The following is a 24,005-nucleotide window of genomic DNA, read 5'->3' on the forward strand; positions in this document are numbered from 1 at the left end:
CTCTGAGTAGTGCAAGTTGACACACACTGCTATTGCCATTCTGATTTCTTTTCTGTTTGATGACAGCAACAGCTGCCACTTAAGCTAGATTTGGTCAATGTATTGCTACTCCTTGATTAGACATCCCACCTTGCATGGTCTTGATTTAGAGGTTATTTAAGTTGCCAGATGTTCTCAGGTTACCTTTTCTGACGTGATTTGATCAATATATCATTATTCACATTCTTATAATGAATTTGCGATCATACATCAGTTGGTCAGCTTTCTCATTAGTTCAGTTCGATTTCTCAAAATGCCCCATCAATATACTTTGAAAACTTACAGTAGACCTAAACCTCATGTGTCTCTCAAAATGTGCGTGGTCAATGGCTTGATAAATTTGTGTAATGAACTACATACGTGTCAAATTCCATGGAAATCTTTGTCAATATGTTTAAAACAATATTTTGCAGATATGAACCCTTAGTCCTATTACATTAATTTCCATGCGAAGGGAAAGAAAAAGAAAATAAACTCCATGCTCGTGGTTGCTGAATCAAAATTCTAACCGAATTGCTACACATGATTTTCCTTCTGAACATGGGAATCCTGTCAAATATGTGTAACATCGCCGCAAGCAACAAATCAATAGGAAAAGCTGAAAACGAAATTGTCTATGTCATTATCAGCAGTTAACCATTTATATTTCAGTTTCCTTCACTGCTATCTAGCTGACATGACGTCGGCGTTACTACCATTTTTGTTAAGGAAAAGTTCTTTGAAGGGAAGCCTATTTCAGTTTCTAATTATCAAATTACACAACTATTCATGGTTTGAATAAAAGAAATACTGCACAATTATCTGTACTTCTTAGCTGTTTCTAAAAGTTCATTTTTGTTAATTCTGTTAGTCCTACTTATTTCTTTCCTAGCTGTGCTGATCAAGTGTTCATCCCATGTCGCCCTTCCTAATCCAATCTAATGTTGGCTACAGCTAGCATTCCTATTATCTAAAGCTCGTCTTCAGCATTCAATACTGACATTCCTCTAATACTGTTGAACGCCCTCCAAATCCTGTTGTTATGAACGATGGGGTGCTACAGTATCTTTTGATGAGCTACAGAGAATGCTGGAGCCAGCATTGTTGAAGCCTAGAAGAATCCCAGCTATCTCATTTATTAGTGCACATGCATTAACCTAATTCCAAAATCAATTAAACACACTCCTCCACTCAAAGAACTTGGAAATTCAATATCTAAAATGACACGGAGCCTCTGGAGTTCCAACGAGACATGTTCGAGAAATTCAATTGTCTAGCTCTTTTTTACTGCCACAAATGTATTTTGACTCAATGTTCCTGTACCAGGAAGAAATATTGAAATCTTGCTGTGACAGAGTATGTTCTTGACTTCTTGCAGAGTAAATTCCACAGTACCAAATCGATTTCAGAACTGTCGATCGAGGGTCTGTGTGGCTTTCTGTACTCGTCAACATGTTAACGAGGACGTTAGGGATGTCCCGGGTGTTGATGGTGTTGTGTTGATCCAAGATTGTACTCTTTCTATTCATCAATAAAATCCTCTGTTTCGTCGCAAAAAATAAAATAAAAAATCTACTAGCATTTCTGATGGAGCAGGCCATCTTGTCGTCCATCCTCAACCGGGAAATTGAAGCAAGTCCTCTAGAGCCAACAACTAAAAAGCAAAATTGAATTTCCATTTCGATTGATTAGGCATGCAGACACAGCACACGGAAAGTTAGCCAGAGAGGACACACACAGTACTACGCGGTAAGTGGTACTCCGTCGGTTTCATAATTCTCGTCTTAAATTTGCTCAAAAATTGATGTATCTGTTTCTAAAAAGTGTCTAGATATATGTAATATTTCGACAATAATTATGAAACGGCAGGAGTATTTAATTAACTTCGACTACACACATCAATTACTACGCTTGCACCCATGCTGGCTGCTCGTGCTCTATATAAGCAGAGACCCCGTTACTCCATCGACCTCTAGCTTACTAGCTACAGCTGCATGCATTGCTGAGGATCAGAAGATGGCCGCGGCTGACGGTCAGAAGAACAAGCTCTTCTTCTCCAAGCTCCTCTCCCATGGAGGCGGCGGCGCTCTGAAGCGCCCCGTCATCCACAAGCGCGCGCCCCCGGCGGCGGCGAAGCTGGCGGTGGTCGACGTCGAGGGCGCGCTCCTCCTGCCGCGGTCCCTCTTCCCGTACTTCATGCTGGTGGCCGTCGAGGCCGGGGGCTTCCTCCGGGGCCTCGTCCTGCTCCTCCTCTACCCCTTCATCCTCGCCCTCCCCTTCTTCTCCGGCGCCGACGCGGCCGTGAGGGCCATGGCGTTCGTGGCCTTCTGCGGGCTCCGCGCCGCCCGGTTCCGCGCCGGCCGCGCCGTGCTCCCGCGCTGGCTCCTCCAGGACGTCGCGCTCCAGGGCTTCGACCTCGCCGTGTCCCCGGCGCGTCGTCAGCGCCAGAGCTCGTCGGCTTTGTATGTCAGCAGGATGCCGCGGGTCATGGTGGAGCCGTTCCTCAAGGAGTACCTGCTCATCCAGGACCAGGAATCTCGCGATGACGTCATCGTCGCGAGGGAGATGAAGACGACCTGGGGCTTCTACACCGGGTTCATGGAGGACTACCAATGGGACCTGGCCGGCGTAGTAGAGGAAGACGCCATCGGCTTTACCGGAGGTTCTTCTTCTTCATCATCCATGGAGTCGTTCTTCTTCCTCAACTCTCTCTGCAAGGAGATCTACACGATAACCGACGAGGAAAAAGCCAAGTGGCAGCCATTACCTCCCCGCTCTCACCCGCGGCCAGTCGTCTTCCACGACGGCCGGCTCGCCATCCTCCCGACCCCGCTCGCCATCGCCGCCACGCTAGCCTGGCTCCCCATGGGCGCCCTTCTCGCCGTCGCCCGCATCGCCATCGCGCTGTCCCTCCCCTACCGCCTCGCGACTCCCCTCCTCGCCTTCACCGGCCAGTCATGGCGCCTCCGCGGCTCCCTGCCTCCCTCCGCCGAACACGTAAACGGGCAGCTTTACGTCTGCAACCACCGGACGCTCATCGACCCGGTCTACGTCTCCATCGCTCTAAACCGCCCCGTCCGCGCCGTCTCCTACAGCTTGAGCCGCTTCTCCGACCTCATCTCCCCCATCGGCGCCACCGTCCGCCTGACCCGCGACCGCGCCCACGACGGCGCGGCCATGGCCGCCCTCCTCCAGCAAGGCTCCCAGGTCGTCGTCTGCCCCGAGGGCACCACGTGTCGTGAGCCCTACCTGCTGAGATTCAGCCCGCTCTTCGCCGAGCTCACCGACGGCGTCGTGCCCGTGGCGCTGGCGGTGGAGACGGCCATGTTCCATGCTACTACGGCGGGGGGTTGGAAGTGGCTTGACCCGCTGTATTATCTGGCGAATCCTAGGATGTGTTATACCGTGGAGTTCTTACCCCGGGTTGAGACGAAGGCGAAGGCGAAGGCGAGCAGTGCGGAGGTGGCGAATGAAGTGCAGCGGCGAGTGGCGGAGGCGCTTGGGTATCAGTGTACCATGCTTACCAGGAAGGAAAAGTACCGGATGCTCGCCGGGAATCATGGCGTCGTGCAGAGGAGACGAGGGTCGTCCATGGAGGAAAGGAAATGAGGAATTTGAAAGAAGGGAGAAGTTCTTGATGAGAATGAATGACCACAAGATATGTAATGTATGTAAAACTGCCAGTAAAAGTCTTTTACGGAATACTAAAATATATGGATATGATGTATAGCAGAATTTCGTACTATAAAGTTGTTTTGGATGCTGGCTGGCCTTGCTTTTTTTTTTTGAGCTGTTAGCCTTACTAATTTTCGCTATCAAACAAAGAACTCCAAGGGTTGTAGGACAAGTGGAAAGACCAAAACGACAAGAATCCAGCAAGTTGATATCTCCAGAGAAGGAAAGCAAACGAATGAGAAAGCAAAAATGTGCGTCTGCCGGGAGTCGAACCCGGGTCTATTGCTTGGAAGGCAATTATCCTAACCGTTGGACTACAGACGCGTTGATGTCATTGCTTTTTAATAGTTCTATACTTCCTAACGGAATCACTACCTAAACCTGGAAATGTGCAAGAAATGGGATCGAACCCCAATCGTGAGCTCACCTCCGATACAAGCAAGTTTCTCCAAAATTAATTAATCAGCCATCACACCGCTTTTTGAGGCTAAACAAGGAAGAAATCTGCGCCGGGGATTATGAGCTACCAGCAAGTTCCCTTTACTTCCCTAAGTAGCTCTTGTGCCATCAAAAAGATTGCTGGAACGCTGTTTTGATCAGTTTTGGTGAGTGAACACGAGAAAGTTGGTAGGTAGAGACAGCCTGCCAGGATAAAGTAAATAGCCGCTCACCAGTACAGAAACTGGACAGAAATGCAACGGGCTTTCCACATCACAGCCATAATGTTAACATGGATCCATTACATCATAAGATGAACCGAGAAACACCCAATTAATTATCTGTAGTACAATGCCGGTGGACGGAATCAGTTATTACTACTTGCCAAATATATATCACACGAGAGACGATAATTCGGATTCTCGTTCAAAGATTTTTTTCGATTACAACAGATTAATTAATCAACAAGATGTCAGTATGCCATTGGTTCCTATGCTAGCAGGGTACTCTGCTGAAATTCTCCAGATCATGTTCACACAGATAAAAGGGACCACAAGAGTTTGTGGAAGTTCCTACATCATGCTTACACTGTTCACAGTAATGTACATGATCATGTACACGCTGTACAATGTATGCTTAGCTTTAGCTGTGTAATGATTTAGACTCTTAAATGCACCATAGGACAAAATTCAAACAAGTGAAAAGTAAGTAATTGATCTAAGTAATGCAGGTGAATATAATGATTTGTTCCTTCCAATTGGCATTTCTTCTGCCAACAAAAAAAATAATACCAAATGGAAGCTGGTGCTTGGTACTGTGGCGTGAGGTAGCTTATGACAAAACAAGCCGATGAATGAATGTGGCCCCTTTGATTGATAGCAAGTGTTGACAATCTAAAGTGATGTACATTTAAGAAAATTTCAGGACACCTACAACCAGTTCCAAGTCCTGATCATCTCAAGCTCAAGCCACAAGTCCTAAATACAGCATACCACAAGCAGAACAAAATGATACGTATGTCAAAAAAGTTCAGGGAGATGCAATATAACTAAATACATGTGAAGAAGGATTGTCATAATTAATTATGTACAGATGAGCCCACTGATGGTAAAACTGAAAGTTGTAACAATCACTATTGGGTAGCAGCACTTGCAGGTGATAAGCGACAAACAAGTTGCGGCACGAACAAGATTCCCTACGTTAATGCTAGCTACTGATTGGTCAGTTAATTCAATCCTCTCAGGCTTTATTGAACATGTGAGGCAACTACCACCAACTGTTAACAGTCTTAAGGTTTAATCATAAATGAAGTTCACATAAGGCTCCACCCAGCCAATCATGTTCAGCATCCTTAGTTCGGCATCACATTGCTTGGACCATGCCATGAATTCAATCAGGTCAGTACCTACTAGCAGGCTAGCACTGTAAGTTGCTCAGATAAATGCAGCTGAATGTTAGCCCCTGTTACAGAATTCAAGCTTTATACCGAAATGGTTCCGAATTTATGATAACTTCTCAAATAAGAACATCAGAAGCACATCTGATAGAATTCTAGACCTGTAATACTGGCAAATGTAAGAACTCCTACTCCGAGCCTTGAAAGGGTGGAGTTTTACAATCTAGAGCTCTGCTTATTACTTAGTTTTATCTTTTAACAATCAATACGATATTTAGGCTTTTGATATTTCTCAAACAAAAAGGTGAACTAAAAGAAGGCGTCTCAAAGGAAATGATACATCACATAATTTGGAAATGACAGCAGTTCTAGATTCAGGGAGAATACCTAATGAACTTATCTCAATATGATATGTGATCGCCGGTACAGGGAAAACACCTACCTGTAGTTACTTCATCATACAAGTCTTCCTTTCTATAAGAACTAAAATCATACTTATACTACATGAAAACCAGGCAGTAGATACACATGCTACCTCAATACCTTCTCCACGGTATACTTTTCAAGTTTCACCTTCCTATTCCTTCTTCTAAGATCTTCAGCGTTGTCATCGTCAACTTCATCAACAAGAATCATTTCAGGTTCATCACCATCTTCAAAAGCATTATCAACATTGCCAGAAGACTCTAGTTCATCCTCGTCATACCCATCCTCCACCTTCTCAACTTCCTCATCAACATATTCATCATCCATATACTGTTCAGTTCGCATAGCGTGGAACTCTGGTGGGGGAGGGCAGTCTTCGGTAATCGCCTCATCCTGTTTCATCACTAGGTGCCTGATGATTCTTTCATCCTTATCTAGCAAGGTCTTAAAATCGTTGATGTATTTTGCTTGTATCTCAAAGTTCATTAGGACATAGTTGGCATGTGTTGCTTTCTTTATTTTGTAAGCAAGTCTACGCAGTCCCCAATTGTTTACCCTCCATATCCTTCCTTTCTTCTCTCTGATAAAATCTACAACAGAACGAATAACATATTTTTTATACCACACCTTTTAGTGACAAAATGTGAGTAAAATACACACGCGGTCCTAATATTATTGACGAGGTGTCAAGTTAGTCCTAAAATTACTAAACTGCATATTTAGGTCCTAATTTTTTGCTAAGTGTGTCACAACAGGTCCTACGCTCATCCAGGAGCGTTTGACCGGCCTACGTGGCGCGTTGACCGAGTACACGTCAGCCAAAGAGCCTGCTGGACATAACTGACGTGAGGAAAAATGCATCTGCGGTCCTAATATTATTGACGAGGTGCAAAGCTAGTCCTAAAATTATTAAACTACATATTTAGGTCCTAATTTTTTGTTAAGTGGGTTACGAGAGGTCCTAAGCTCGTTTAGGAGCGTTTGACCGTCCTATGTGACCGAATACACGTCAGCTAAGGGGCCTGTTGTCATAATTGGCGCTATGAACGCTACACAACACGAGGATGGTTGAAGGTGTACAGCAACAAGGCGAAGCTAGTAAGCAAGGAGTCATGGCTCGGGGAGGCCATTGGCCGAGGCGGTGTACAGCGACGGCGCGCAGTGTGCCCTGGACCGCTCGCAACGGCGCAAATGTCGTTCACGTTCCCGACGATACAAGGCACTAGCGCAGGACTGGCTTGTGGCTCTAGCTTCGGCGGATAAAAACGGTCAAGGCAACACAGCTTAGAGACCGTGGGGGGCGCGGAGTTGGTCGTAGGTGTCACGGAGAACGAGGTTAGGACCTGTCGTGACACACTTACCAAAAAAAATAGGACTTAAATATGCAGTTTTAGTAATTTTAGGACTAACTTGGAACTTTATCAATAATATTAGGACCCAGGGTGCATTTAATCTATTTTTATAGCTTCAGTCATGTCCAGCGGGCCCTTTAGTTGACGTGTATTCGGTCAGCGTGCCACATAGGCTGGTCAAACGTTCTTGGACGAGCTTAGGACCTGTCATGACACACTTCCCCAAAAAATAGGACCTAAATATGCAGTTTAGTAATTTTAGGACTAACTTGACACATCATCAATAATATTAGGACCGCGGGTGTATTTTACTCAACAAAATGTTGGACAAGAACTGAAATACCCAAGTAGTAGGTTTTAGGCATGCTGATCAAGAACAAGAACATATTTTGATATCAGCTAGATAGGAGTGAGTCTAGCAGGATATGGCACCAGGAAAGTGTCAAACTCTACGTGACTGAGATTAACGCACTGAGAATTGAGAGTTTAAGTAAAAACAACCAACACATGCACCAATCAATACCTCTTTACAAGTGAATAAGTGATGCATGGGTATTGAGAAATGCACCTTGTACTTTTGACATAACATCTTCAACTTCTTCCACGCGGTCCTCATGGATGAGGTAAACAACTTCATAGTGCCGCACTGCAGAAGGAAGGAAAAGGTTCATCATGCTGATCTTAGATCACGACATGTGAGTTGCCATGCAAATGATACCATGATAGATAGCCAATTAAACTGCATTATAAAAGAGGAAAGGAAAGAGGTCTTACTTCTTTGCAGATTTAAACCACTCTCTAGCTCGATGTTAAGAAACTCATATAGCTTTTCTGCAAAGGTGGTTGGGTTAGACTGGTTGCATACTAACATCAATCACGAAAAATACATTGTCAATGAAATGAATTTCACCTTCTTCGGCATCAGCAAATTCAGGTGAAGTTTCACCGTCCTCTTTAACCTTTTTCTGCATAACAATCAACATAACAAAACATAATCAATATAAATCTCATTCTTCACTTTGTTGCCAAAGAACAATACAAATATTGGCAGCTATACTTAATCTGATAAATCGGACATGGATATTAGAATCTGTCTGCTATCATTTGAGTTTTAGCAGTGATAGTCCCTTTGGCTAACTAACAACGAGATGGTACTCCGTGCTCGTAGAGGTAATATTGTTCTTCTCCCATGCAGGTTATTACAGAGCTTTATATTGATGCAGCAACTAGTTTACTAGATCCTCCAAAACAATCGCAAGTGTCAGTCAGAGCAAAAGAGAAGTTTTGGTGGAGACACCTATTGCCGTTGGAGGATAATGAGCACCACCAGACATGGTGTTGAGCGACAGTTGTCTTGGGTCTCAAATTTCAGCCTGTATTTGAGCAGCAACAGTTGTCTTGGGTAAGTTGGGTCTTGATTTTCAGCCTGTTCCTATGTACTGTTATTCCGCTAGCTGCAGGCTAAATGTCATTTGGTGTTGCGCTCCGGTTTCCTAGCTGGTCAAGTCAGCATATTGATTTCCTGTTTTGTTGGTTCTACTTGTAAGCTGGTTGTCCCAGCAAAAAGACTACCTCTGACAGGAGCCAAATGCCAAGCATAAGGCAGGTGAAACTACAAGCAAAATTGCAAGGCAAACCCATTGCTGCCACCAGCATTAACCGCACTTTTGCAAAACTAGAAACATTCCAGCTTATATCACTAGAATCCGATCATTGATACATAATCTCAGCCAGGCATCAAAACATCATCCCACAGGCCACAACTACCCTTGTGATTCTATCCATGCTCACTACTTAGTAAACACACTACAATACAGTGCTAGTGTGCTACACAAACATCCAGAAATAAATACAACAGTCTAAATAGGATCCAAGAGCACAGGATGATGTTGTATTCAGACACGCAAACCTGCCACAAATACCACCTATTTTGTGTCTGCAATAACCTGCCTATTTCACCAAAATATCTAGAAGCAGAAAGCCAGAAAACAAACATGCCATATTTGATACTCATGATAGCTCAGGGAGTTCATCCTACACAAGCTACAGCTAAATTCTGCATCCAAGTCGCATCACTTTCCAGAATCAGTGTAACTACCCGCAGCCACAAACCAAGGGGGGCGCACGCACCTTCCTGAGCAGCACGGCCTCGGGGAACGGACCCGTGACCTCGCCGTCCTTGGGCGCGAAGCTGTGCGTGTCCACCCTCTCGTCCCCGTCCTGCCCCTGCCCCTTCCTCTTCCTGGCCCCCGCGGCCACGAGGCGGCGCCGCCCCACGCCAAGGGCGAAGCGCACCGTGCTTGCCGGCGGCGGCGAAGGCGCGAGGAGGAACAGAGGCCGCGACGAAGCGGCGGTGGCCTCCATGAGCAGCGGCCGCGGGCGAGGAGCGCGAGCCGGAGAGGAGAGTGGTGAGGTTCTCGCGGGGGTTTTGGGGTGGGGGACGCGGAGCGAAATGTATCGTGAGAGAAAGGATCCATCAATAGATCCATGGATAAGGTGGCTCATCGGGCTGGGCTCTTCATATGGGCCGCTTGCTCTTATCATTACGGGCTTTTCCAGATGGTCCAAAAGTTATATGGTCCGGGCCATGGGGAAAGCCCATTTGTTGTCTTCTTCCTCCTCGAGACGCAGCGGGCCAGCGGCCTAGGGTTTTGCTGTAGTCGTCGTAGCCATGGACGGGACGGCGGCGCCGCCGACGTCGACTCAGGAGCAGCAGAAGGAAGGAGGCGCCACAGACGGCCGCTATGGCGTGCTCCTGTACTACAAGTACGCCGAGGTCCCCGACGCCCCCGCGCTCGCGGCCTTCTACGAGGCCCGCTGCCGCGCTCTTGCCCTCGTAGGTCGCGTCCGCGTCGGACCCGACGGCGTCAACGCCACGGTGAGCATCCCACTCCCTCCCTCGCTTAAAGGGTTCCTGAACGTGTCGTAGTGGGGTTCTGAATTCGTGCCGACACTTTGTGCTGCTAGCTCGGTGGGAGAATGGCGGCGCTGGAGAAGCACATCGAGGAGATGAGCTCCAACAGCCTTTTCGACGGCACCGACTTCAAGCTCGCCTCCTGCGAGGAGCCCGTCGACGAGAGGGTCGCCAGGGAGTGCGGCTTCACCTCGCTGTCCGTTCGGCTCGTCAAGGTCCTCTTCTGCCCAGAATATATGCTTTCACACACTATGAGCTCGTGTAGCACCGTGAAGTCTCATCCATTACATTTGTTCTTCGATTTGGCAGGAGCTGGTTACCCTTTGTTCCAACCCGTCGTTGACAACCCCCGAGATTTCATTGGCCGGGAGACATTTGTCAGCAGCTGATTTCCACTCGGTGCTTCAAAGTGTTGGTGAGTTTTACTTGGATACAAACTTAGGAATCAGTTCTTTATGCTAAGTTGGACTGTTTTTTTAGCAGGAACTGGTTCTTATTCTGAGGCATCTGCAGAGAAGAATGAAGTGGTTGTCTTGGATGCTAGGAATCTGTATGAGACGCGTATTGGCAAGTTCCATGTACCAAATGTGGAGACGCTGCATCCTGAAATCAGGCAATACAGTGACTTACCATTGTGGATAGATGAGCATAGCGAGAAGCTACGTGGTAAATCAATTATGATGTATGTGTGGTTGGAGAATGAAAATATTATTTAGAGTTTAGGGCATCACATTTGGCAAGTGATTAGCTTAACCGCTTAACTACTTAATGGTACTTGCAGGTATTGCACGGGAGGTATACGCTGTGAGATGGCATCAGCTTATATCCGCTCCAAAGGTGAAGGCTTTGAGAATGTTTTTCAGGTAATCTGCACTCTTGGATTGATCATTGGCATTTCAGAATATGTTGCCTTGACCATGTTTTCATAGTTTGCATTATTTATGATCTTGTTTTCTTATGCTTGTGGTAGTTATACGGTGGCATTCAGAGATATTTGGAACAATTTCCGGATGGTGGCTATTTTGATGGAAAGAATTTTGTATTTGACCATAGGTTATTGTCCACTTTATATACTTTCCTTAAATCCTGGAACCATTCCCTCTAGCAGTTCCTTAACTTGTTTCAGTGTGGTTTAACAGAATCTCTGTGGGAAGCCTTAAAGATAACATACTTGGAACTTGCTTGATATGTGGTTCGACCTATGATGACTATTCATCCCGTTGCCGCTGCACCCATTGCAGAATATTGGTCTTAGTGTGCTCCACATGTCAGGTACCTAAGATGCTATGTTGATATTGCTTTTTTGAATAACTTGTTGCTAATATGCACCTCAACTATTTCCTTTCTTGATATCTGCTCCATGCAATAGAATCTGTCATAATCTTCTCATTTTCTTCTATAGGATTCTACTAAGGAGTATGTGTGTGAGCTATGTCTAAGAAATGGTAAACCATGCTGCCAAATATCAGTAAGGCAAGATGGCCAAACAGAAACAGAGTTATCTGAATCTTCTGCCTTTGGAAAGCCATCCATTACCAACAAAGTTTTAACCTCCAGCGCTCCCATGAGTAATGGTAAGGTCTGTATCGGTTAACCTTTGCACATCTGGCTATTTATGATTTTCTTTATGGTGGCTATTTATGATCTTGTTAATTATGTATCTATATTATATCGGCAGAGCTAAGCAGTAGTAAAGGCCTATGCTATAAACATATGTTATATTGACAGACAGAACCAAAGCAGTGGGCTTGAATACGAAATATAAGTGCACATTTGAGTTACCAACTCTTTAGAGGAAAAGTAAGGTACCTATGAGGTCAATATTAACTTTATAAGATATGTCCATCAACTATGAAGTAAGCATATCTTGTGTGCTACTAACTCAATATCCTCCAAGCTCCATTTGCAGTTTGTGGAGCCTACTCCTTTTCCCAACCAACTCGTATGTTGTTCAAATCATTTTGGTCTCAATTAGTGATGGCAAAGTTTGTTCAAATCAACAAATTGCATATATTACTTTCCGCTAACTTGTGGGAATGATGTACCAGGTGGTGAGCAGCTGAAGAAGTTGAGGATCCTCTGCTTGCATGGTTTCCGTCAGAATGCATCAAGTTTTAAGGGAAGAACATCGGCCCTTGCCAAGAAGCTCAAGCACATTGCTGAGCTCGTCTTCATAGATGCTCCTCACAAGCTTTCATTTGTGTACCAGCCAAATTCAGATCCCTGCTCCGACAAACCGTCACCTCTGTCTTTCACAACGAAACCAAAATTTGCTTGGCTGGTTTCTCCCAACACGAGTTGCCACACTGAGCAAGATTGGAAGATTGCAGATGCAACTTTCGACCCTCTTCAGTATCAGCAACAAACAGACGGCTTTGAGGAATCATATGCATACCTTGAAAACGCAATAGCTCAGGACGGCAACTTTGACGGCATTCTTGGTTTCTCCCAGGGCGCATCAATGGCTGCCTTACTGTGCAGACAGCAGCAGAAGACTTGTGGATCTCCGAAGTTCAGGTTCGGGATATTCTGCTCCGGGTATCCAGCACCTGTGGGTGATTTTGACAGCGAACCGATCAGGCTCCCCTCACTCCATTGCTTTGGCAGCACCGTAGGCCATGACAGGCAAATTGCAAAAAGGACCAGTGCTGATCTGGCTGGCCTGTTTGAGGAGGACCGGCGCAGTATCATGGAGCATGACATGGGGCATATCATTCCTACCCGGCCTCCCTACATCGATCAAGTGAAGGAATTTTTGCGCAATTTCATGTGAAATGCTTGGAATTAATCGAGCTACTTTGATGCATGCCATCTCTTTTGTATACTAGATGCGTTGTGTGTGCAAGCTACAGCAGGAGTTCTTTGATACTTTATCAAAATATCACTCATACTCTATGATGATTCTTCTACCGTGATGACATAACTGTGTGCACGCACCTGATATTATTCGTCCTTTTCGTGGAAGATGTAACGACTATTTGAGCAAAGAAAGTTTGCTTGACGAAGTTTTGAGCAATTTCTAATCTTCGCGGCTATGATACTTTTGATGTTATTTGAGCAACGATTGCTTGAAACTGTTTTTTGAGAAAACATTTTGACATCAGAGAAAACACAGCCCCTGTCAATCAATTACTTCTTCCGTTCCATAAAGGAGTAGTTTTTTTTTACAGAGATGCTAAGCTGAAAATGTATCACTAGCTATTTATTACGAGCTTTACGATTGGTGACTCTTTTTCTCGTACCCGTCTCTAATGTCTAATCTCCCTTTGGACGGTCAGGATCACTGCAACTCCCAGACTCCCAGGTTAGGGTATTCCGGGAAATCAAGGAGAAGCAGAGATATCCAGAGGAGAAAAGAATCAAGGAATCAAAACAGGGGTTTAAGGCCGCTGCCGCTGCTGCTGCTGCCATGGCGACGGCGGTGCGATTCCTGCGCAAGACGCTGCGAGCAAACCAGGTACGTAGATCGAAGCCACCAGTTCCAATCGCCGCGAACTATAAGCTGTTTTCCTCTCCCCTTCTTTGTGTTTCCCCTATCTTTCTTCCTTAGGTTTCTTTCCTGTTAGAGTGATGCTCGTTTCTTGATTCGTTCTATGCTCCGAGCTAGCTTCGCCGGAGCTTGGATCCCTGGACGGTTTTCATTTTTACGAAATTTAGTTTAATTTTGCATATATTAAGTTGTTATCGTTGTGTGTTCACCAAAGGCGGCCGCGGCCTTGTTCTCTTGACCTCGTCCCAAGCATTTAATCACTAGTTCGATCTGTGAGGGTTAAGAGGCGGACGACGGGGTACTCTGGGACTTGTAGCTTGTCTGAACATTCGATTGGGAGTTAAGCTAAAAGTTGGTATTCCTCATTCCAAAGGGGGAAGCTCTACGCTCAACTTTTGTTGATGCCCTTAGATTTCTACTTCTAGGTGATTAGATAGGGTATGTACTTCCGGTACTATTGGATTTTGTTGCTGATGAAAATCCATTGTGCTATGTCGATATGAGGTCCTTCGTTATTTCGGGTCTGGTTTAATTTGTCATTTGACATGCCACATCTTGGCATGGAGAGAGGTGGTTAGTGCTGTCTGTCTAACTGCCAGTTCAATCAGAGCGCAATTGCAAGTACCCAAAATTGTGTGTCTTTGATCTCCAATTGCTGCTATAGGTTGGCTTTTGATGGGAGGTCATGAATTCTTCTGGCAAATCATGACCTCTATTCCAGCTTTGTATTTCTGTTTGATTCGAGCAATATGGTGGCATGAACATAATGCCAATGTCTCTGAATGTTGATGTTTATAAAGTACGCTTGTCTTAAAATGTTGGTTTCTGATTCAAGATTTGCCTTATTGGGCTCTGATTCAAAGTTTTCCTCTAACGCCTGCAGGCAGCATCTCGTTTGCTATCTACCTCTCGCAGTTTACTTGGGCGTGCTGCATACACTACAGGAGGAATAATCGACGTTGGCCAACCAACACCCATATCTCATCCTGAGGTACTATCTTCTTCTTTTACTACTTGAATGACACAGTTTCTGGTGGTTTCAAATCTTACAGACATGATGACATTTTAATCTCTGTTTGCTTTGGTACTAAGCAATGTTAGTACTCCCTCTGTCCCGTATTAAGTGACTTTTCTATTATATGTATCTAGACGTTTTTTAGGCATAGATACATTCATATTTGGACAAATTTGAGTCACCTAATATGGGACGGAGGGAGTAGTTACGTAGTGCTTACCTGGATCCCTGGAGTATCCAGATGTTTAGCATTGCTTCTTAGCTAATTCAGATTCCTTTTGGTATAAATGGATAATGGAGGTCACTTTGTGCATATACTTATTGCCTATGATTTAACGGTAATGGTCATCTCATTATGACAAATGGATGTCAATAACGTCCATTATTAGTTTACTACCACTATTCTGTAAACACTAAAATCCATGTTTCCTAGCTCATCGACACGAAGTTATACATTTCTGTTTCATAATAATTCTGTCCACGCCATTGATGTTTGTGATCGTGGTTACAGTTTTTTAGAGGATCATCAGCTTAACTTACCCAAAGTCCTAATCAAATAAACTAATTAGTTATCATATAAGTTATAAGCTTTAGTAATCTGTCTAGCCAAGAAGCCTTATTAAGCCAAACCGGCCCATGCTCATTGCCTTCACATTAAAAAAAAATCACATTCTTCCCTGTGCTAATTTCGATGTATTTACTCTTTTATTTTTGTGTATGTCAAAGTAATTCGTTTTTTTCCTTAAATATTATAATACTATGAACCAGTTATTAGCTGATGAGGAGATTACACCAGGCATCACAAGTGAAGAGTACATCTCTAGAAGAAAAAGGCTTCTGGATGCTTTACCGGAGAATAGCTTGGCCATTATTGCATCTGCAGATCAGCAGATGATGACTGATGTAGTGCCGTACTCATTTAGACAGAATGGTGATTACCTGTACATTACAGGTTGTACACAACCTGGTGGTGTTGCAGTTTTGAGTAAGGAAACTGGTTTATGTATGTTCATGCCTGATACATGTAAGGAGGTAATGATGACCTGTTAGCCTGTTACCCCATAGTACCTTTTTTAATTGAGCCAAACCATTCTTATGAATGTGGTTTGGTTTCAGGATGTAGTTTGGCAAGGTCAGACTGCCGGAGTTGAAGCAGCCGTGGATTTCTTCAAAGCAGACAAAGCATTTTCTGTTAGTGAGATGAAAAAGGTTAGCTCTCAGGTTTTCTTTCGGCATGTTTTTGTTTCATCACTCCTTAGCACTAACTATTTCCTCATAATTGGTACCTGCCCGCACTACTCTCTCCAGTCACGAGTACATGGTCAAACTTGTTAAACTTAGTTATCGTTATCTCTATTGAATATTACGATTCAACGTATGAAGACGGTATTATTAGATTGGACTCAAAAAGTGATTTGACATTTAGCATTAGAAATTAGTGGTGAAGGTTGCTCACTAGAGATTGTGTCCATTTCTGATACGACACTCTTTTCGTGACCTGAGAGATTAATTTCTTAGTCATTGGTTACCAAATGCTTCTCAATTGACACAATTTCTGTTAAAATGTAGATCCTTCCTGAAATGATTGAGCAATCAAAAGTGGTGTATCACAATGCAAAGGCATCCACATCTTCTTATAGGAATTTTGATGCCTTCCGCAGGGCATCACTCAACAAAAAAGTAAAAGATCTTACATGTTACACTGATGAATTGCGGTGGATCAAGTCAAAATCAGAAATCAAGTTGATGAGGGAGTCTGCATCTATTGTTTCTCAGGTATTTGTTTGGATTTATTTTTTCATCACAATTTGTTAGGAGATAACGAGTCTTGCACTCTTACTTTAAAATGTTTTTTGATATTCCAGTAAAAAAACATTGGTCTCAGTTCTAATTTATACTTGATGGCTCTGTTAGGTACCGGGGCATTGCTAGTTGGGTTGGGGGGAGGGGGGGGTGTATTATGGTGGATTGTCCTACTGTGGGGGTTGATGCTGGTCCTTTGTGATACTTGAGGATTAGACAGAATACCCAATAAGAGTACTTTCTTTTGAGACTGCCAATTAGCTAACTGATATTGGAATGTTTAGTCTTCTTAATAAACATTCCTCAACTGCGACTCTGCACCCTTTAGTTAGCCCCACAACTTAGATTGTACCATTATTTGGGATCCAACAAGATTGTCTAAAAATGAAACCATTGCTATATTACCCTAGCTGCAACAAGATCAAGTACAAGTGACTAAATTTTGCAATTAGTAAGTGCGCACGGTATGGCTCTCTGTTTACTGACATTATATTCTTTCTGCCTGCCCAGTCTCTTGTGCAGACAATGTTGCTCTCGAGGACCCACAGGGAGGAAAGCCAGTTAGCAGCTAAAATTGAGTATGAGTGCAAAATGAGAGGTGCCCAAAGAATGGCGTAAGCATTTTCCACACTGTGTATTCTTTTTATCCATCTGATGTACTATATATAGATTGCATCTGAGGTGCCAACTTTGTGGCCATGTGTTAATTAATATTTTTTAGTTCATAGCTAATGAAATAAGTTTGTAGGGACTATCAATAATATGAGATCCATAATTAAGGAAATATTGTCCTTGTTGATTTAACAATGGGCCATGCTCAGAAGATTTACCTGTCCTTGTTGCCATGTTTTAGGTTTCATCCTGTAGTTGGTGGTGGAGCAAATGGCAGTGTTATACACTACTCAAGAAATGATAAGAAGGTAAAGCAGAGTTTTTCGCTTGTTCTACATATCAGGTATATTTTCTTGTAAAGTTGATTTTAGCCATTTGACAGATCAAAACGGGTGATCTTCTGCTCATGGATGTTGGATGCGAGTACCATGGCTACCTAAGTGATTTGACGCGAACATGGCCACCCTGTGGCAGATTTTCAGCTGCTCAGGTAAATGCTTAACTTTTATTGTTTCTTTTAATTTGGATACAACAGAAGGATGGTTGTTTTTGGACTTCTGAGTACCTTTTTATCCTTACATGTGCAGGAAGAATTGTACAGCCTAATACTGGAGACAAATAAGGAATGCATAAAGCTTTGTAAACCAGGCACGAGCATTGATGAGATTCACCGTCATTCGGTAAATCCTCAGTATTTGTTCTAGTTCACTTTTTGTTTTGTGAATAGACATTTTAAATTTGACGTCTCTAATGTCCAAAGTGCAGGTCAAGATGTTGATAAAAGGATTCCAAGAACTCGGGATTATAGGGAAGGGCAAATCCATCCAATACAATTATTTGAATCCAACCGCAATAGGTTCCGCAATCTATATGTCTCTCATTAGATTTGTCCCTTCAGTGCAAAGAGATTTGGATCTTGGGACCGACTTAATGACCCCTTTGTCTGTTTGGTTTTCCAGGTCATTCGTTGGGAATGGATATTCATGACTCCACAACCCTTAGCAAGGACAAACCTTTGGAGCCAGGCGTTGTAAGTAGACCTGTAGATTGTTCAATTCTGAATACTGATTCAGCTTTACTTGCATCTGGACAAAACAACACCCAGCTGGCCTCTCTGTGCACTACATTTTACATGAAAATGACCGCAGTAACCAAATCTAGTGCATCTGCCAAATAAGCCATCATCCATCTTCCGCGACATTCTCCGAGCTCCAACTCTGACAAGAGATCTTGCATCTGTCCGTGTGCCCAGGTAATAACCATCGAACCCGGGATCTACATCCCGCCGGTCCCGATCCTCAACGAGAACGCCCCGGAGAGGTACCGCGGCATCGGAATAAGGATCGAGGACGAGGTCCTCATCACCGAGACGGGCCACGAGGTACCGTCCCGAATCATTTCTCATCCTGTGTACTGCTTTTGGTAAATTGCTGCCATGAAAGAATTGAAATTGATGGCATTGCATCCTTCCTGTACTAGCACCTTGGGTAAGTTGCTGCCATTGAAGAAAATTGAAATTGATGGCGTCCTTCCTGGGGCTTGGTTGCAGGTCCTGACGGCGTCGGTGCCCAAGGAGATCCCCCACTTGACCACCCTGATGAACATGGGCGTTGGTAACTCCATGAGGGCGGCCCATGACCATGATGAGCCGCGAGCTGCGTGCAGTTGAGAGGCTGGGCGAGTTGAGAGGCAGATCATGGCTGGGATATACATGCATTCCATTCTGCATTCATTCTTGTGGAAGCTGTGTGGTGAGATCTCAGCTGGGGCAGGGATGTAGGCAGTAGAAACTTTTTGTTGGAAAAAGAAAAGGACTGTAGAAACGGGAACTTGTTCTGTTTTTTCCGCCGGTTCCCGTTGAAAATCTTTATGATTTCGTTTCATTGATGGAACTGTAATGGAAAAAAAGAACAGAAAGCATATTTTCATGCAAACAAAAAAAGGGAAATTGCTAGTAGTATATATCTCTTCTCCATCTCGTGCAAACAAAAATTGGAAATTGCCAGTCTGCTGCTCACTCCGTTCGATAATTCTTGTCTCAAATTTGCCGAAAAATAAATGTATCTATTCTTAAAAAAATGTCTAAATACACCTAATATTTCGACTGGAATTATGGATCGGAACGAGTATATATCTCTTCTCTGTCTCTAGTTCAGTAGCGCTGGTTTATAAAGCACGCGCGTAATTCCTAGTAATCATCGAATTGACCAACATAATCATCGATTCCTTCAACTGTTGGTGCCTTAGGAGCTAAGCACAAGACCTGTACGTCGTGCATTAAGTCGGAAAACGAAAGAAGAAAACAATGGCGCAGCTGCGTATCACCCCCGTCATTTGCGTCCATCTCTCGTCTCGATGGCTCGATGTATGCACACAAGAGCAGCACATGTCCTCCTCGAATCGATCGATACATCCATCCTTCGGCTTTTGCACGGCTAACCGTCGCCCGTCTGCATCCGTGTTCTCTTGCCTGTGACCACCACGAACACGGATACGCAAGTCATCGCTGTCGGGGAGGCAGTTGGGCCGCCATGAATGCTTGCTAGGTCTGGTTCGTTTCGTTCCGGCTGAGTGCTGTATATCGGGTAGTACGCTGGCTGGTGCCTTGGTCCTCCAGCGCTGCATTCGTGCGTGCCGGCCTGTCCGCTTTTAACAAGTCCCCGCGCAGGGCCAGAGCAAACGCGTTGTCCTAAACGCAACACAGAAGTTTCCAAGCTTCTTTGACACTTTCTTCTGTGTTTTCTTCAGATTTTAAAACTAGCTATACGCCGGATTTATTTTATTTTTTTCCTTCGGAAGTTCTTTGGCTTTCCAGAGACCCGGCCACGCCGCCCCGTTCAGCCCCGCTCCGACAATGCAGCTAACCTCTCGCGCTCCAGAGTTTTTCTAACGACAAACCAAGAAAATAAACAGGAGGCCGATGTGAGCTGCACTGCTCGATCGTACGTGCTAGGCCAGGGACATGACATCCATCGGTTCATGTCGACACTGATGGGTAATACTGGCTAGCTAATTAGCTAGCTATCACTTCAAACACGTGATTATGTTAGACATCGAATCACTCGCGGGCCCTAAGCGTTTCTCGGCCTTTCAATCCAAGCAGGTCGCTATCGGAACAGGAATGGGAAACGATAAAAAAACTTTTTCATGAAAATACAAAGATTGCGTGTACGTACTTTACCTGTTAACAGTGAACGGACGCTAAATTTTTTTTCAAGAACGCAACCCAGCGGGTGCATCAAACAGACGCTATTTAGGTAAATAAAGATAATCTCGGCCTCTGCATTTTTAAAAATAATAAGGTATGCATTTTTAAAAGTAATAAGGTAAAGCCGGACATTGAAACTGAACAAAGTTGACCCAAAAGAAAGCCTGAAGCTGTATGCCTCGCGACAGTACTCCACTGAAATACCACTAATTCTATGAAAACAAACTAAAAGTACACCACTTATAGGCAAAGTCTTCGTAAAGGGCTCACCGCACTTCCCGCCAATGGTGACGAGTCCAAGTGAAGATCGGTCTCAAGATTTTCAGCCCAAAGCCGAGGTTTGGGCCACCACCTTAAGCAAGGGCACATGATAGACGTGCGTCAGCATTGCCAAAAATCATGTGTTTTCACCGGAGTGCGTTTATTCGTCAACAAAACCACCTCTGCCGTCAACTTTTGACGATATTACAAGATATTAGAAGCGCATACATCATATACGCCTCTCTTGTAGCCACCGTCACACCACCTTCAGTCCAACAGCAAAAGGCATGTTTAAGAAAAACAAAGCAAAATTTTCATATGTTTACAAACTTCTAAACGGAAACGACTGAATCAACTAATCCCTTTTTTGCAGAACGCAAATACTCCCTCCGTTCCATAACATAAGAAGGCACGTTTGTTTTGACTATCAATTAGACCAACAAACAAAATGTGAATTTATACCATTGGAAACTTCTTTCAGATATGAATCTAGTGGTATAATTTTTTGTTACACATAATTTACATTTTGTTAGTCTAATTAATGATCAAAATTGGCACTCGAAATAGGTGGGCACGTAGAAATCATGGAACGGGGGAGTATATACTCCTTCCAAGAATGTAGCATCGTGGGAAATCTATATGCCCGTACAAAAGAAACCTCTGGGAATTTACAAATGCCGTTCCACTAAAGAAAAATGAACTGCCAGTGCCGTACTAGTAGTCTGCGTGGTACTAGTACGAGTCAAACACGTGGTATTGCAGTGCAGCGGCGGCAGCAGCAGCGCGTCGTACTTTAACTCTCCCCTCTGCTGCTGCCCGCAGTTGTGCTCTCGACGCGCGCAGAGCATGATCATCCTCTGCACTGCACACCCCTGTGATACCGCTATAGCTACGACGCCTGGGTCGCCGAGCTTTGACCGGCTGACGATGACACACGACGTCAATAAAACCTGCGTGCAGGGCAGCCATGGCCCGGTCCGGCCGGCCGGTGTGCAGATTGATGGATTGAATGCGCGTGCCCGTCTGTTGGGAGCTCGTGGTTGGTTGGGAGGGAGTTGCATTTGCAGCGTCAGTTCAGTCGAGTCATCCAGACCGCTGCTGCTGACCGGCCCCGGCTGAGGGAGGAGATGCCAGAGCACGGAAGGGCTTTGAACGCGCTCCATGACGTGACGTCTACACGTCCCTGGAAAAGAAGACTTGTACTGCCACGTCCGTCCTCTTGGCCAAGGCTTTAATAGGTGCCTCAACGGCCCCCTGGGGGCCTGGGGCCTGATCGACCGGCTGTGCTGTGCACTCGCCCCCGCCCAGCTGCGACCGGTGCACCTAAAGGAAAATTATGACGGACCCGCAGCAGCCGTCCGATCGGGAACCGACGTCGCGGATCATGCTGGCTGGCCCGTGCTGTATGATGGGATCCATTGGCTTTGGCTTGTTACGAACCAAACTAAATGCTGTAATTCGTCGTACGTGCAGACACCCGCGTGAACATAAACTGTGCGCGCGTCGTCCATGTGCCCGTCAGCCCATGCCACGGCTCCATGCATAACGACGACGACGACGACGACGAAAAGGGAGACACTTCATTTCATTTTTTATGTACTCAGTTCAAAGTTTTACTCAAGTTTTCACAAAGGAAAATGTATCCATGCTTGTGTTTGAGTGGCAGAAGAGCCGGGTAAAAATGGCAAGCAGAGAGCGGATATGTGCCTAGAATTTCGTGCAAGCCAGCCGTGTGCCTAGAAGAGAAGACTTTGGCACGTACTCGTAGAGAAAAGTCACACAAAAGCAAGGAACATCATCAAACGGATGAGGAACTGGCTGTTCATGCTCTATTTGCTTTGCTTGCCGCACTCTGAAGTCAAGAGAAAAGAAAAGAAAAGAATGCCATGGACCAAACGCAAATATTTCCACCCTGGCCACTCTAGCTGAGCCGAGTGACCACATCAATGCTTGGCGTCCTCCCCTGTCAAATAAATCACATTAATGAACGAGTCTTCAACATGGAAGAAAAATACTATGCTAGAAGAAAAGGAAGGAGGTGAAAATAAATAAAAAAATTCAGGACAAGGTGAGAATCAATTGCAGCAAAATAATTTGTTTTTATAGCACATCATTCATTTAACAACTCCCAACTACACTGCCCATGTCATTTCATCTTGATCTCCCAATTCTTTTCTCCCATTTCGATTCCCTATATAAAGCGCACACTCCACACTTTCGTCTCCACTCATCCAACCTTCCCAACTCCCAACTCGCAGCAAAGCAAGCAAAACCAAAAGCCCCCCTTGCGAGTGAAACCCTCTTCCCTTCAACCTCTCATTCTTCCTCCCCTCCGGCAATGGCGCCGCTGGTGATCTCCGACGAGATCCGCGCCAAGGCTGAAATCTACACCGGCGACGCCGCAGGGCAAGAGAAGACCCGCCTCCTGCTAGCCGAAACAGAGCTCCCCAGCGGCCTCCTGCCCCTCAAGGACATCATCGAGTGCGGGTACGTGGAAGAGACGGGCTTCGTGTGGCTGAAGCAGAAGAAGAAGGTGGACCACTACTTCGCGAAGGCCGGCCGCCACGTGTCCTACGCCGCCGACGTCTCCGCCGTCGCCGAGAAGGGCCGGCTCAAGAAGATCACGGGCGTCAAGGCCAAGGAGATGTTCATGTGGGTCAATCTGTATGAGATCTGTGTCGACGAGCCGCCTACGGGCAAGATTCATTGTAAGGCTATTGGGGGGATTTCACGGAGCTTCCCTGTTGAGGCCTTTGAGGCTGAGGATGGGGGCAAGGTTGTCGCCACTGGCCGGCTCATGAAGAAACAGAGCGCTGTTGAGGGAGAAGACAAGAAGGAGGAGGAGGAGGAGAAGGCGGCGGAGAGCACCGTCGAGGAGGAGGAGAAGGCGGCGGAGAGCGCCGTTGAGGAAGAGGACAAGAAGGAGGCGGCGGCGGCGGCGGCGGCGGTGCCGGAGAGCGTCGAGGTCAAGCAGCAGCCGCCGGCGCCGGAGAAGATGAAGGAGATGAACGCCGCAGTGCTACATGCATGATTAATTCGGTTAATCAGTTACTGCTGCTGCTGCTACGAATTTGTTTTCGGAATAATGCAATTGCATTCGCATGTATCAATCAAATCCCCTTCTAAGCAAAATCGCATGTACTATCAACCATCAATCCTCGCATCTACTCCAGTACCAGCTAGCTGATCGATGATCTCTAAAAGAATCTACTGTGTATTTACGTTTTCTGGTTTTAAATGTCCTCTTAAGGAGATGGGATTTAATGAAGGTCATGAGAGGCGGGCATGTGCAGAGATCGCGACTCGATCGTACGTGCAACTGCCTTCTCTTTAACTGCTTTATTACTTGAGGTGTCAGCAAGCAAGCAAATGCTTGAGTAATTGGAGAGCGGTATAG

General features: G+C 45.2%; 5 protein-coding genes and 1 non-coding gene across 10 annotated transcripts; 4 read left to right on the top strand and 2 right to left on the bottom strand.

Annotated features, from left to right (window-relative positions):
• Positions 1-1,873: 1,873 nt before the first annotated feature.
• LOC100825360 (probable glycerol-3-phosphate acyltransferase 2) lies at positions 1,874-3,799 on the top strand. Its single transcript, XM_003579252.4, has one exon. The coding sequence runs from the start codon at positions 1,876-1,878 to the stop codon at positions 3,625-3,627; it is 1,752 nt and encodes a 583-aa protein (XP_003579300.2). The 5' UTR covers positions 1,874-1,875; the 3' UTR covers positions 3,628-3,799.
• Positions 3,800-3,945: 146 nt separating this feature from the next.
• TRNAG-UCC lies at positions 3,946-4,017 on the bottom strand. Its single transcript has one exon. It is a non-coding gene; the product is annotated as a tRNA-Gly (tRNA).
• A 1,832-nt stretch (positions 4,018-5,849) lies between these two features.
• On the bottom strand, positions 5,850-9,760 carry LOC100824031 (30S ribosomal protein S6). Its single transcript, XM_003579116.4, has 5 exons — positions 9,436-9,760; positions 8,216-8,270; positions 8,080-8,136; positions 7,874-7,951; positions 5,850-6,543 (listed from the first exon to the last, which is right to left on the bottom strand). Exons 1-5 carry the CDS (start codon positions 9,667-9,669, stop codon positions 6,059-6,061), a joined length of 909 nt encoding a protein of 302 aa, XP_003579164.1. The 5' UTR covers positions 9,670-9,760; the 3' UTR covers positions 5,850-6,058.
• Positions 9,761-9,913: 153 nt separating this feature from the next.
• On the top strand, positions 9,914-13,224 carry LOC100844936 (rhodanese-like domain-containing protein 6). 4 transcript variants are annotated; one of them, XM_024463050.1, is made up of 10 exons: positions 9,914-10,183; positions 10,273-10,434; positions 10,529-10,634; positions 10,703-10,901; positions 11,001-11,082; positions 11,190-11,272; positions 11,359-11,491; positions 11,622-11,793; positions 12,129-12,161; positions 12,268-13,224. In XM_024463050.1, the coding sequence occupies exons 1-10, from the start codon at positions 9,977-9,979 to the stop codon at positions 12,990-12,992; spliced, it is 1,902 nt and encodes a 633-aa protein (XP_024318818.1). In that variant the 5' UTR covers positions 9,914-9,976; the 3' UTR covers positions 12,993-13,224. The 4 variants fall into 4 exon arrangements, with proteins under 4 accessions (XP_024318818.1, XP_024318817.1, XP_003579150.1 ...); XM_024463049.1 differs by having other exon boundaries at positions 9,915-10,183; positions 10,700-10,901; XM_003579102.4 differs by lacking the exon at positions 12,129-12,161 and having other exon boundaries at positions 9,916-10,183.
• A 167-nt stretch (positions 13,225-13,391) lies between these two features.
• Positions 13,392-19,112, top strand: LOC100826814 (intermediate cleaving peptidase 55, mitochondrial). 2 transcript variants are annotated; one of them, XM_003579125.4, is made up of 13 exons: positions 13,392-13,676; positions 14,593-14,700; positions 15,493-15,756; positions 15,841-15,933; positions 16,294-16,500; positions 17,038-17,141; positions 17,381-17,447; positions 17,522-17,629; positions 17,727-17,819; positions 17,905-17,995; positions 18,099-18,169; positions 18,392-18,520; positions 18,689-19,101. In XM_003579125.4, exons 1-13 carry the CDS (start codon positions 13,629-13,631, stop codon positions 18,806-18,808), a joined length of 1,503 nt encoding a protein of 500 aa, XP_003579173.1. In that variant the 5' UTR covers positions 13,392-13,628; the 3' UTR covers positions 18,809-19,101. The 2 variants fall into 2 exon arrangements, with proteins under 2 accessions (XP_003579173.1, XP_010237153.1); XM_010238851.3 differs by having other exon boundaries at positions 13,659-13,676; positions 15,521-15,756; positions 18,689-19,112.
• Positions 19,113-22,819: 3,707 nt separating this feature from the next.
• Positions 22,820-23,950, top strand: LOC100828948. The gene has a single exon (XM_003579131.4). The coding sequence runs from the start codon at positions 22,947-22,949 to the stop codon at positions 23,637-23,639; it is 693 nt and encodes a 230-aa protein (XP_003579179.1). The 5' UTR covers positions 22,820-22,946; the 3' UTR covers positions 23,640-23,950.
• The last annotated feature ends 55 nt before the right edge of the window (positions 23,951-24,005 follow it).

This window comes from Brachypodium distachyon, chromosome 4, assembly GCF_000005505.3.
Source record: "Brachypodium distachyon strain Bd21 chromosome 4, Brachypodium_distachyon_v3.0, whole genome shotgun sequence".
NCBI classification, from domain to species: Eukaryota; Viridiplantae; Streptophyta; class Magnoliopsida; order Poales; family Poaceae; genus Brachypodium; species Brachypodium distachyon.

Coding starts and splice junctions, on each gene's coding strand:
- LOC100825360 (XM_003579252.4), top strand. CDS start 1,876: ATGAAACGGCAGGAGTATTTAATTAACTTCGACTACACACATCAATTA.
- LOC100844936 (XM_024463049.1), top strand. CDS start 9,977: ATGGACGGGACGGCGGCGCCGCCGACGTCGACTCAGGAGCAGCAGAAG. Junction 10,902..11,000: donor CGTGGTAAATCAATTATGAT/GTATGTGTGGTT, acceptor TGGTACTTGCAG/GTATTGCACGGGAGGTATAC. Junction 11,492..11,621: donor TAGTGTGCTCCACATGTCAG/GTACCTAAGATG, acceptor TTTCTTCTATAG/GATTCTACTAAGGAGTATGT.
- LOC100826814 (XM_003579125.4), top strand. CDS start 13,629: ATGGCGACGGCGGTGCGATTCCTGCGCAAGACGCTGCGAGCAAACCAG. Junction 14,701..15,492: donor CACCCATATCTCATCCTGAG/GTACTATCTTCT, acceptor ACTATGAACCAG/TTATTAGCTGATGAGGAGAT. Junction 15,934..16,293: donor CTGTTAGTGAGATGAAAAAG/GTTAGCTCTCAG, acceptor GTTAAAATGTAG/ATCCTTCCTGAAATGATTGA.
- LOC100824031 (XM_003579116.4), bottom strand. CDS start 9,669: ATGGAGGCCACCGCCGCTTCGTCGCGGCCTCTGTTCCTCCTCGCGCCT. Junction 8,137..8,215: donor ATTTGCTGATGCCGAAGAAG/GTGAAATTCATT, acceptor CCACCTTTGCAG/AAAAGCTATATGAGTTTCTT. Junction 7,952..8,079: donor TGGTTTAAATCTGCAAAGAA/GTAAGACCTCTT, acceptor TTCCTTCTGCAG/TGCGGCACTATGAAGTTGTT.
- LOC100828948 (XM_003579131.4), top strand. CDS start 22,947: ATGGCGCCGCTGGTGATCTCCGACGAGATCCGCGCCAAGGCTGAAATC.